Source organism: Diadema antillarum, unplaced genomic scaffold (assembly GCF_040938485.1).
Source record: "Diadema antillarum isolate AM-2024a unplaced genomic scaffold, OU_Dant_1.0 scf00000157, whole genome shotgun sequence".
Classification (NCBI taxonomy): domain Eukaryota; kingdom Metazoa; phylum Echinodermata; class Echinoidea; order Diadematoida; family Diadematidae; genus Diadema; species Diadema antillarum.
The window spans coordinates 270,770-284,128 of record NW_027271046.1 but is presented as its reverse complement, the minus strand read 5'-3'; the positions used below and the strand labels follow the sequence as shown (position 1 = coordinate 284,128).

The 13,359-nt window shown below is 38.5% G+C and overlaps 1 protein-coding gene across 2 annotated transcripts; it reads right to left on the bottom strand.

Annotated features, from left to right (window-relative positions):
* Positions 1 to 345: 345 nt before the first annotated feature.
* Positions 346 to 13,347, bottom strand: LOC139722113 (uncharacterized). 2 transcript variants are annotated; one of them, XM_071633432.1, is made up of 9 exons: positions 13,275 to 13,347; positions 11,176 to 11,854; positions 10,194 to 10,274; positions 8,793 to 8,863; positions 8,330 to 8,414; positions 7,538 to 7,638; positions 2,375 to 2,444; positions 997 to 1,146; positions 346 to 514 (listed from the first exon to the last, which is right to left on the bottom strand). In XM_071633432.1, the coding sequence occupies exons 2-9, from the start codon at positions 11,838 to 11,840 to the stop codon at positions 346 to 348; spliced, it is 1,392 nt and encodes a 463-aa protein (XP_071489533.1). In that variant the 5' UTR covers positions 11,841 to 11,854; positions 13,275 to 13,347. The 2 variants fall into 2 exon arrangements, with proteins under 2 accessions (XP_071489533.1, XP_071489534.1); XM_071633433.1 differs by lacking the exon at positions 13,275 to 13,347 and adding an exon at positions 12,550 to 12,670.
* Positions 13,348 to 13,359: the final 12 nt, after the last annotated feature.

Below are 13,359 nucleotides of genomic sequence, written 5' to 3'. Positions count from 1 at the left end.
CCAGTCAAAATATGCAGGTAAAAAATTTGCAGAAACTGGGAAAATACACAAAAGAAATTTACCAAGGAGGTCAGGTCTTAAACTCACTGCTCTTAAACCACTATTGTAAACATCAATATTTTTGTGTGATTAATCAGTGCTGTGCAATTGCCGACCCATTCACAATGTGTAAAAAAGTGTGAGGATATTTCTGCGGGTATTAGAATTCGCACTCGCCAGAAGAAGCGTGAAAATTAATGTACTGCAAAAATTTCTGCATTCTGCATTTACAGTAGTTCTAATCCACGATAGACAGGAATACTTCAGTTATATCATCACTACACAATGAAAGTCCATTTCCTTTGACTACCGCTTGTCCTTCATCTTCTTGTGCACCATGTCCCTGAAGTCGGCCAGGATCTTGGTCTCCCGCTTGCTGCGCTCCTCCTTGTTGAATGATTGCAGTGCCCTCTTCTCGTCTGCGCTGTAGATCTGGTTTTCCTTCCTCAGACGGACGGCTTCCATGCGGCGATGTCTGGAAACATAATGCAGAAGCGGATTCAGTTTTGTTTTGTTTTTTATCATGAAAGAAAGAACTTTTTTGGTAATTAATCTGTTTGCCAAACACTTAGACTTTCAATCTAAAACAGGACATCCTACTTCACAACTTTCATGACAGAATCAACTTACATAATATCATGGTAGAAACCATGGTAGAAGCTGAACACGGCAAACAAAGTGGAGTTGATATAAACTATATTTATGGTATGGAAGGCAACATTTTGGTTTATGAGTATCTCTGTAACAATTGGTCAATTTGCAGAATGACTCTTAAACAAATCCATCATGATATATATGCTGTATTAGGTGTATGTATGTGTAGAGTAGCTTTTAGGGTGGGGGCTGTGGGCTGACTGGGGGGGGGGGGGCAGTTTCAAGGGTCAATCATTTCCCCTCCCCATTACTTTCACAGGAACAACATAAAACAATGACATTTGACCCTCCCCATTGACTGACCTGCTGCCACTCATGACATATCCCACATCCTCAAAGGAAGAGATTTCGTTGCTAGTCAGTCCGATCTCACCACGGCGGGGGATCCGTTTGCCCTCCTGGACAAAGGCAGCCATGGCAGCACCTTCTCCTGGCAGAAGGGCCTTACCGAAACTGGGGGAATGACAAAGCAAGAAAGACATTGTTGCACTTGCATGTAAAAAATACTGCATTTGTTGGTGATGTGATAAGGGCAGTTGGTCAAGTCTCAAAATCTGTTCAGGAGAATGTGTCTAAGGTAAGTTGCTCAATTACTCAGATATGCAGATAACTCCCTCGACATTCCGAGCGATGTATCGCCATTGCAAAAAGCTATCGCTGTGATGCTTCACGACTTTTTTCTTTAGAGTCTCCTGCATCTTTTGACACCAAATTTGTGACGCCCAGGCACACAGTTCCGAAGTGACGCATAAATATGTACATGCATGTCAGACCAAAAATTGCTCAAAAACGTGAATTCTTGTACAATTTCTATGCAAACTGTGCCCTACAGTAATATTTCACAAAAGGCATTATTATTTTGGGGTTTTATTGATTAAAATCAATTCATAACATATTTTGATATTCGGAACAATGCCGCGGACAAATTTCCCCAAACAAACAGTGAAAAACAAAAAGTCGGAAAACAACGAAATGCATAAGAAATTCTAAAAACAATACAACAATTAGGAAATTTTTCTGATGGCACAATTTTTTTTTCATCTACATTTGCTAAGGACACTAGAAAGGATAATTACACAAAAAAGGTGCCTGTTTTTAGGTTCATTTAGTGATATATCAAATTGTCTGATATTCATGCATCATTATGCACAAATTAGCATAATTTAGCATAAATTATTTCAGTTTCAGTTTCAGTTTATTTCCACAGTTCAGGTAAAAACATATAAATACACAATCAATCAGTTCTAACACATACATATACAAACCAAAAATTATTTTGGATAAATACATAATCACAGTTAAAAGTTAAAAAGTGTGTGTTCCAGATTGACATAACAATTAAAATAAATGGTGGAGGAAATCAGCAGTAGGCCATTGGCCTTTCGAGGCTGATCCCCTGAGCAAATATACAATATTAAAACTGTATGTCGTTTAAAAAAAAAAAATTTTACAGTGTTTTAGATTACGTCACAGGCAATGTATGTGCAAAAAATTTTCGCGACCACGATCAAAATGTTATTTTCATCATGAAAGTCATTCCTTAATCACAAAAGTATGTAATAAAGTTCCTCTAAAAATTGTTCCCAAAAGAAAAGTTTTGTGCTCTCTGGGTATGGCATTGTAAAGGATCCTAAATCTTTTTATCTTCCCTAGTCAAAGTAGTCAAAGAAATAGGTCTTACTCCATGTGTAACATGGTTCCAGATGATGCATTTGCTGGCAAGGGACCAATAAGCTCATTATCTCCCTGTCCTGTGAATCAAAGAGATGAGAAATATTCAAGTAGACATTGCCATGTCATGAGAATGATTACAGATATCCATATCTCATGACAGAAGTATATGCCTTGTCTTCAACTGACAAATCACATAGCTGGAAACCTATTTTCCTTCCATACCACATATACAGCAGTCAAGAAGACAACTGCTAAACAATGTATTTCAAACAAAATTCAAGTAAAAGCATATGCTTGTGAGAGAGAAATGGGATGAAAATGGCGGGCATCAACCCTTCTTTAAAATACACTGTATTGTCATTAGACACATAAGTGGAGTGATATGTAAATAGGTTTTAATTCCTGGGGGAAATCCCCTTTGTGGGCAACTTCATCTTTTTTTTTAATGCTTTTCAAACTAACAAATAGTACATTTGCCTCAAAACAGATATGAGAGGAAAAATACACAAAAAGACAACTTTCCTTCAGATGCTATTTGCTGAATTAGGGATTGGACAGGGCAATAGTAGTAAGGGAATTCTGAAGAAACCCTAACAAGTGGTTAAAGCGGAAAATTATGCAGTGATTTGAATTCCTACACACTCTCAACAGAGAGCACCATCAGCACTGAGTGACAGGAATTAGAAAAGTGTGAAACACAGTATAGTGGACTCTCACCATCACTAATTCCATAGTAACATTAAAGCCACTTTGTTATATTGAAATATGTTGTATCAGGACTTAACAAACAGTAAGATACTTATACACTACGCTTTGTAGGAAGAAACATAATTTTTGAGTTACTTATAGTTTGTAACTTCAGCTTTGTTTTTAACGATAGTCCACTACATGACATATTGTTACCCACGCCGATGAAAATCGGCAGGGGGTTATGTAAAGGGTTCCGTATGTTTGTTTGTTTGTTGGTTTGTTTGTGTGTTTGTTTGTTTGTTTGTTTGTTTGTTTGTTTGTTTGTTTGTAAGATAACAAGAGAACGGGTAAACGGATTTGCACGAAATGTTCAGGGGATGTTTGGATAATGGCAGGAAAGAATCGATTAGATTTTGGTGATAATCGGTTGACCCTTGCAAATTCTGTGTGACCTTAAAGTTTTGACCCCATGGTATATACTAGTAGTGACCACTCCGAAAATTTTCCGTTTCTCACTTTGCGATTTTTCCGCTACCATACGAAAACATAAATTCCCAAACGATCCGACTTCGCTGCTCAAATGTTCGTAAGAATTCCGAAATTTACGTTTAGGCCTATTTGAGGGACTATGTCCTTCTAGATTTATGAAAGTTCGTTCTCCGTCGTCACAAACTGGCCCGTATTTTGATGATTTTTCAAATTAACATTGATTGTTTTTTTCGTTGGAGGAGCATTTGCTCGGTCGCAGTCACACTGCACGATATGCGCGCTCAATGTCAATGCGTGTGCAAGGCCGCTGACAATGCATCGCGCTGTACACTGTTGGTGCAAAATTGCATCGTTGCGGCGCTCATTGGTGACCGAATACTGGTGCAGTAGACATTTGCATTCAACCCTTGCATTGAATAATTCCCGTAGACACTAATCATAGGGGTAATTGCCTAGGGGGTACGTAAATTTTGTTTTTCTTTTGCGCTTTTGTGGATACCATCAAAGATCGTACACTCATACGACCTTTGATATCATCGCACTCTCGGCTTGCTATAATCAAAATATCCCGCAAGAAAACGGCGTATTTCTCGAAATTTTTCGCGCTTTTTCGGCGACCCGTCGCGTAGACAATACTCTTAACACTGGACTTAATTCGTGCGCGCTTGGAAAAGTTCCGATTCTGCACTTTTGACGGTGGAATTTGGGATATTCGATGGATTTTTGGAGGAGACTAAAGGACTTTCCTGTTGTGAATGAGTGTTACCGTATGTGAAATGATGCGACTTTGCGTGTGATGTGACTGTAGAACCAAAGATCGTACACCTCAGTGTACGATCTTTGGTAGAACTCACTTGGCTGGTGATAAAGCACACTGGCAATTAAGTGACCGAATTCTGGTAGATGACCGAATGCACATTATGTTTACCCCGACTTTGTACTTCAGGCGTGGGTCTGCCGCCTTTGACGGCCCCTCTCTAGTTTTTTGGATGTGTATGTGCTGACACATTTTAGCAATCCACTCACATTTTCTTTAGAAATTCATATTTTCTTCTTTACAAATACATATTATTTCTCAACAAGCTCAAAAAGGATAGTAGCTTTTCATAGATACAGTCAACCTCGGATACCTCGACGTCGGATAAGTTGAAAATCACTTACCTCGGGTGAACAATGAAAGTCCCGATTGTTCCTATGGAGTTTCCGTGTATTAAAATTCGCGTAGCTCGAAGAAAATAACTCGAAGTTCGGTTACCTCGAAGTGAAATCCAATGTCCCGATCTTAATTAACTTATTGTTTTTCCCAGCATGTTGCTCGAATCGAAATTGCAACATCACTCAGCTTCTCCGATTAAGCGCGCGTGGACAGCGGAGACATGTCACAAATCTTTTCACACTCGACTGTAAATATTCTTAACAATCGCGCGCCCAAAGAAATACCCGCGGTAGGCCTACACAGCTGACAAGAAAAACCCCCAACACCTACCTACTACACACGTACACGATATGCACATAGCACCCGTGCCAATGGAGTGCTTACGTTAACACTACGCTCTTTTCTTTAACCACTGTGTTCTGATTTTAGATCGTGATACCGAGTAGTCATACCGTGCGCGTAGATTTCTTAATCGTCGTGGCGCACCTGCTTTTGTGTTGACAGTTATATCTTTGGCATTAATCACGGTCCACTGTTCTAACATCAATCTCCTGCGTAGTGCCTACATTTTATCTTTTTTTTTTTGGGGGGGGGGTCCACGAAGTTTGCTTCATTTATTCTTCCCCGAGAACGCAAGCACCCGATTTTTTTTTTCCCAGCAATGCGATTATGAAAATAGTGTGGTATATGATCTGGAGGTATAGGCCGAGCATAATAAAGAATGGAATAGACAGGGCTCCACACTGACTTTATCGGGTTACCAATGTCATTGATTTTTATTTACTTACGTTTGAAATGAGAAAGTGGGAGCATTTGCTGACATTTGTTAGCATCCGAAAGTTACCGTTATTAATTTCTTAGTGTAAAAGCAATCATCCAACATATATTAGTATGTTAGCACCTTACGGAGCCGAATATAACCGTTAATCATTTTTAAATGTAAAAGCAAACAACTGACATTCATTTTAGCATCTTGGTGGAGCTGAATGCTATCCTTATCCATTTCCAAACGTGAAAGCAAACATCCGCTATTTGTTTTAGCATCTAACTGAGTGGATTAATACCGTTAATCATTTCCAAATGTAAAAGTAACAATCTGTAATTTATTTTTGCATCGTACGGAGCAGAATATTACGGTTATTCATTTCAAACATCCGACATTTATTTTATTATCGCATCCGGAGCCGAAAAGTACTGCTGTCCACTTCCGAAAGTGAAATGAATCATCTGACAATTATTTATCATTGTACCAAGCCGAATGTTACTGTTTTTCATTTTTGAACGTCAAGGCAAACATCAGACATTTATTTTACCATCAAACATAGCTGAATTACTGTTATTCATTTCGAAATGTAATAGCAAATATCCAATATTTTTTTAACATTGTATGAGGCAGAATGTTACCGCCATTCACTTCCAAACATGCCAAACGTAAAAGCAATCAGAATGTTACTGCCATTCACTTCCAAACATGCCAAACGTAAAAGCAATCATTCAACATGTATTTTGATAACTTCCGGAGCTGAATGTTATTGCCATTTATATACTTTCTAACGCAAAAGCAAACATACGGCATTTATTTTATCATCGTACGGAGTTTGATATTATTGTCATTCATTTCAGAACATCAAAGCAAACATTCAACATTTATTTTAGCATCTTCCGGAGCTAAAATGTTATTGAATTTACATATGTACTTTCAAATTCAAAAACAAACATCCAGCATTTATTTTATCATCGTTAGGAGTTGAATATTATTGTTTCTCATTTACGAAAGTCAAAGCAAACATCAAACATTAATTTTACCATTGAACGGAATTGAATGTTACTGTTATTCATTTCGAAATTTAAAAGCAAACATCAGAAAGTTATTTTAGCATCGTAAGGAGCAGAATATTACTGCTATTTACTTCCGAACATAAAAGCGATCATCTGAAATCTATTTTAGCATCTTCCGGAGCCGAATGTTATTGCTATATTTCCTTTCGAAAGTATAAGGAAACACCCAACATTTATCAAACCATCATACGGAGTTGAATATTAGTTTTTCATTTCTGAACGTCAAAGCAATGTATTCGACATTTCTTCCAGCGTCTTCCGGAGCCGAATGTTATCCTTGTTCATTTTCGAACGCAAAATCAAATATCTGACATTAGTTTTAGCACCATACGGAGCTGAGTCTTATCGTTATTCATTTCCAAAAGTATTAGCAAACATCCGACATTTATTTCAGTATCATACCGAGTCGAATATTACCGTTATTCATTTCCAAAATTAAAAGCAAACATCTGACATTTATTTTAGCATCTTACGTAGCCGATTGTTACCGCTATTCATTTTCAAAAGTAAAGGCAAACATCCGAATTTTTTGGTGGCGCGATCGGGCCACCAAAATCTTTATTTCTGAAATTTTAATTTCAATTCCGATTTTCATTCAATTCATTCATATAAAAGTCGATTCAATTGCAATTGACAAGCATGCAAACAATCAGTAGGCACTACAACAGATACCATGTTGAACAACGATAAACTTCGGATAAGTCAAAGAAAATTCGACGTACGCGTACCTCGAAATTCGCGTACCTCGAACCATTTTCTTCAGTCCCGACGAATTCGAGGTATCCGAGTTTGACTGTATTTCTGAACATATTACAGCAACCATGAAAATGCTGACACCATACCACTCTTAACCCGTTGAGGACGAGTCCCGAGTTTTCTCGGGCAAGCGTCTATGGGAAATGCGTGTTGTAGCAAAATCAAACCGTCCTCAATGGGTTAAAAGTAGAACAGATCAGTACAATGGAATAAAGTTACATAAGAATGCTTATATCTTACTCTTGTTGACTTCAACCCATTCCTCCTCCTCTTCCTCCGAGTCATCTGAGTCAGAATTCTCCTCACTCTCACTCGATTCTTTTTTCTTGCGGGATTTCTTACTGCATACACATGTAAAAATATGAATGATAATGAGAAGAAGAAATAAATAAACAACCAATCAATCTCAATTTTATACCAGGGGGAATAATATGTTCTTGCCCTATTAATTTTGCCATACATACATAAACAAAGCTACAGGAAAATATATAAATGAGAAGAGTTCAATAATTTCTGATAAAGACATCATGGTCAGTTTATCATTTATAGTGAAAAAAAAGAAGAAGTAATATCCAATTTCATTTAAAGAATAATGATTATTACTGTGAAAAAATATATCCTTCTTCTAAGTCTTGCATCATTACCAGTTTGTGCACGGTGACAAAACAAAACAGTCACCTTCCCATCAACTCACATCATCTAAAGTTATTATTCTCTTTGGCTTCAGGTAAATGAACATACTGCAGACACTACATAATGCTAATGAGACTGAAGAGAGAGCACCGACTTTCATTTTCAAAATTTAATTTTTGCATGAGTTTTGTTTTATCTCTTTTCAACGAAAATAAAGTATAGATGTGTGAAGTGTAGACTCGATGCAATAACGCATTTCTTTTTTCCGAGTGTCAACTAGCAAAGGTCATCCTCATATGCTTTCAGAAGGCTTGGTGGTACGGACTGTCAATCTGTCTCCTTGCGTTTCATTTTCATCTCAATAAATTAACCTACTGTGTCTTTATCGATCAGACATACCTCTTCTTTGACTTCTTCCTCTTCTTCTTCTTTTCCTTGGCCTTCCTTTTTCTTTTCCTCTCCTTCCTTCGCCTCCTCCTCTCTTCTGCATGAGAAAACAAACAGATTTGGTCACTTATTGAAGACATTGTTTTACTCTTGTATGTAGCACAATGCTCTACACAACATGACATGCAATCACTGAAATTTGAGCCGAGTTGAGTGCTTTAATTTTGCAGCATTTCTTTCAATCAGATCTCAAATGAGAGCTATGAACTAATACTCTACTATCAAACCATTTATCATCGAGACCTTTGCTGTCACAAATGCCATCAATTTCATCAGAAAATAGCACGGCTGAGGGTACACTATGAGAGCACCTGGCAAGGCCCATCAAGTTTAGCTAAATTGTCAGTTTATTTGGCAATGTTATGATGATATTCAATCTGACTACGTGTATATTATGTTGACATCTTGGACTTACCTTCACTGTCCTCACTGCTACTGCTAACCTCTTCTTCTTCCTCCTGCTTCACTGGCTCCTCAGCATCAGAGCTAAAACATAAAATGACACAACCTTAGTACTTGTGGAAGCATTTTTTTTTTTTTTTTTACACACAATTAACCTTTTTTTTTTTCTTTCAAGTTATTGGATCAGTATCAATTTCTATTGGAATATAATTCACCTCAAGCAGAATTGTGTAGATTGTAGTATCAAAATATCATGAATGCAACAAATGAGTAATCCATCAATGTCAGAAAAAAAAAGTATAAAAGAGCACTAGAATGCTTGATGTGTCATTGTGTAGGGCTGTAGGACAGCCATTAGTGAGTGCAGTCTTTCAATACAAGCAGTGCTCCATAGTCTACAACGGCAAAGACTGACCATCAATATCTTACAATGTACTTCACAAGAGTCATACCAAAACCTATCAAATAACTGCATAGCGTCTCCTCAAAAGTAATCATCTTCCATTCATGTCCCATGTCTTCCTAGAAACTCATGAATTATCAGCCAGACCACAAAAAAAAAAAAAAAAGAGGAAAACAGAATACAATTTGGGTATTTGCTAAATGTTTATCATGCCGCTACCATCAGCTGGCTTCTGCTCAGTTGGTTGTGTTTCTGCCTAATAACATGTGCAACTGCAGGTGACAGATTCAAATCCCAGACTGGTTATTCTATTTTTTTCACCAATTCCCCACCCCCTTTACACAACACTTAATAATTTGTCAGGAAGTTCCTGTTGTGCTCCAATACGATATCTTTCATCAAACAAAACAAATGTACACAGAGACACAATGTTTGCAAGTTAGACATCTCACACATGGACAGTATCTGCTTTCAAATGGAATGCACCACTATGTTTAGTTAGTCTAAGGTTTAAATCTTTATGTGCCACATTTGCATGCTCGCCTCAGTGGACGACATGCCAAGTTCGCACATTTCGATCAAATGCACAAACCTGCCCAAACTGATCAATAAATCACCAAATGCCACTGTGCAATGAAAGCGTCACTCGCGATTCCATTCTTGTCAATTGTGGCTTGCATTATGCAGTGATTTAACACCAAATGGTGTCACCTATTGGATTTGCGAGTAAATTCTAAGTTTCTGTCACTGTTTTGTGTGCAAATGTCATACCTTGAAAATAATTAAAATACTGGAGGTTTGAATGAAATCATATATTTGTCAGAAAATTACATGAAAGCAAAGCTTATCTTTGTCTGAAATAAAACTTTGTCTATCACACGTCTAGCACAACAAATTACGTAGACTTAAAGAACAAAATGTTTTCCAAACGTTTGCCAACTTTGCGGTCTCAGAACAATGTGGTACACACAGGGTTTACACCATGACACATACAGAATAATAGAGACTCACTCTTCCTCCGGCTTCTCAGGAGACCTTTCCCAGACCTCTGGAACTCCCATGGCAGCTAGCTTCTCCCTTTCCTGTCCTCTCCTGGTAAATATCACAGTGGAAACAAACACACGAGTACAGTCATCACTTTACATTGTTATGAGTCTTGAAGAGAGCGCACTGGCATTTTCCCGGTCTTACACTCTCCTTCTGGTATAGGGTGTACTCCCATGCATTTCAACACATACATTTATAATGAAATTCTTGTTATTATGTGGTAAAAATTAACATCTTATATCTTTATATAATTTAAATTTCTAGCATTCATGAAATTTTGACATAACAATAGTAAATTGCTGGTCTCAAGGATTTTGTTATAACGGGAGTTGCCTGTACATTGTAGAATTTTGGTTGATTGCTCCAAGGTGTAAATAAAGGAGACTGTCTACAAGAGCTAGAATTTACCATCCTATGAATTCATTACGGGACAAAACTTGCATATAACACTCTATTCTGCATTAACATTTTTGCCCACACTAATACTCAATGATATCAGCTCAGTAAAACAAATTGTCATATTCAGATTCAGATCTGGATTCCATTTATTGTTCAATGTAGGAAATTCTTTCTGCTGGCATTTATACAAATGAGGTTTCATCATGCTTTATTCCAGCCATAATAACAATTTGTCGTTAAGCATACTTCAGTTGTAATTGTTCTTGAGTGTTACACTTCACTCGCTAGTATCTAAAATTCTTCAATTCATTTACTAATAACAATCTTGTAAAAGAAGTTACTGACTACACCGCATCTTGAATGTATGATAAACTTATTACTTCCTGTCTTGCATTTGCAAGAACTGTACATAGTACTACTCTTGCTTGGCCCAGATATGGAAGTTTCCTGAGTCACGTTCAACACCTGGATATCAACCATACACTATAGGCCCTGTTAGCTTTAAACACGAAAAAAGAAGTCTAGCCTCATAAATAAAGTCAGTTACCTTTCAAAGAACAGATTCTGTTGGTCCAGATATTCGTTCTGCCTATTGTTCCTGTCATTTGAACGACGGTCCCCCTGCCTGTCGCCATTCTGCTGGATGTCATCGCGGTATTTTGCAATTTTAGAGTCCAAGTCCCTCTGGAATCTGGCCAAATCGTCTCTCCCGTACTGATGACCAGATTCCCTCCTCCCTCTGTTGTTGGCATCTGAAAATCTGCTCTCGCGTTCTGGTCTGCTGTGTCGCGAGGGAGGCGAGTTATTTCTGTGATGGTGTGAGATATCAGACCTATCTCTCCCATTTCTTTCTCTTGACCTCTCTCTTGACCTAGATCTAGATCTGGATCTGCCCCTACTGTCAGATCGACCGCTGCTTGAGGAACCTGACCTGCGACGTCCTCTGCTCTGAGCTTTCTCCCGTGATCTGGACCTACTTCTGCTCCGGTATCTGCTGCCATTTCTGTGGTATGAGCCTGAGCGAGACCTCCTTCTCGAGCGGGACCGGGACCTGGATCTGGATCTAGATGGTGACCTGCTGCTTGAGTAGGACCTGTTCCTGCGATGTCTGGGTTCTTGCCTCTTGCTTTTGCTTGACAGGTATGCAGGACTGCGACTGCGACTTCTGTGCCTGTTCCTGTGCTGTGGAGATTCTTTGATGCCTGGACCCATTTCAAACTGCTCGTCTGAAAATAGTGAAATGAGATAAGAGATGAAATAAAAACACTAACGTTAGACCCTACCTGCACTTCTTAAATTCTGAAAAAAAAAAGTCCTGCTATCTTTGGGCCCTTTTTAAAACATTTTAATCAATTGTAGAATGAAAACAGCATTGTTGCCATTTCTATAAGCAAATGTGGATAGAAACCGCTAACGTCAATTACGATATGGTCACCACTTGTGTGTAATTCCTATGCACTTCTGGGTGGGCGAACTAATATCGGCACTGAATTAGTTCGCCGCCCATAGCCTGCCACATATTACTAGTGTGTGTGTTTATACACACACTTCAATGAAGGATGCATCGTCCGTCACCGCGTTTGAAAACCTCCCTTAGTCTGCAACCTGAAATCCATTCTAAATCAAAAACATTCTCGCATTAAAAATGGTTTGAACACCTCTTACATATGGTAGAATATATTTTGATTACAATTATTTGAGTTTTTATGGAGGAAAAAGGTGAATTACGAATGTATTTTGAGAGTGATGAAAATCCGTCGCCCAAGCTGATCTCCGATCACGGCGTGCGTTACATGCGATGTGAATGTCTGGCGACCTTACCACAATGGCGACCATACGGTAATTGACGTTAGAACCTATGTGTGCAAGTGAAGATTGGTGTGAGTTCGACATTAGTCATTACACGAGACCTAGGTCCTACCAAAGACAATCTTTATTTGACTCCCACTCTGAGTCTGAGTCTGAGCAGATTACTCCATAAGTCCATGATCATGAGGCAGTCAGTCGAGGCCAACACCACCGACAAATTTGTATCACAAGCCTCGGCCGGCCCAGCCCCTGGATTTTAAAGTAACACTAGCAGTTAGTTGCTTTGAACATCCCTCCTATTGTAGCCTAGTTTTTTTTTTTTCTTTTTTTGTTATTTATGAATCATGGACGGAGGACTTGCCAGTTTATTTGGTTTAGGGCCCTACGGTTAATTATTTCGATGATGGGACAATACATAATGTCAATGATGATTATTTCTGTAGTGTAACTAATTGTTAACTAGCCCTGTGGGCTATCCTGGCATACCTGAACCCTTTTAATGACTCGTGTAACTTGGAACTCCCCGAAAGTGACAAAATGTAAAGCAATTTGCCAGTTGTGGGTTACCGCTCTCCTCCTGCTCTAGACTCAGGGAAGGAAAGAAAACTGAGCCGGCACGGACTCGGGAGTCTGGTCTGTCGGGTCGGGCTACTCAACGTGCATACATGTCACTTTATTGTCAGTGATTGTATGATGGTTGGGCATAACAGAACTGGCAAGTAACAAAAGTAAAAAACACACTCTCTTCTCTTCCTCAACAACACACCACAGTGACATTCGATACAATGCGATCTAAGACATTAACGATACATAATCAAAATGTAACTCATAACTCACGGCTTCACATTAGAGGAAACAACGCAACGTAATGTTCACGTAAACCAAACCAAAGATAAAAACGCTTGTTAAAGTCTGTGTGTAG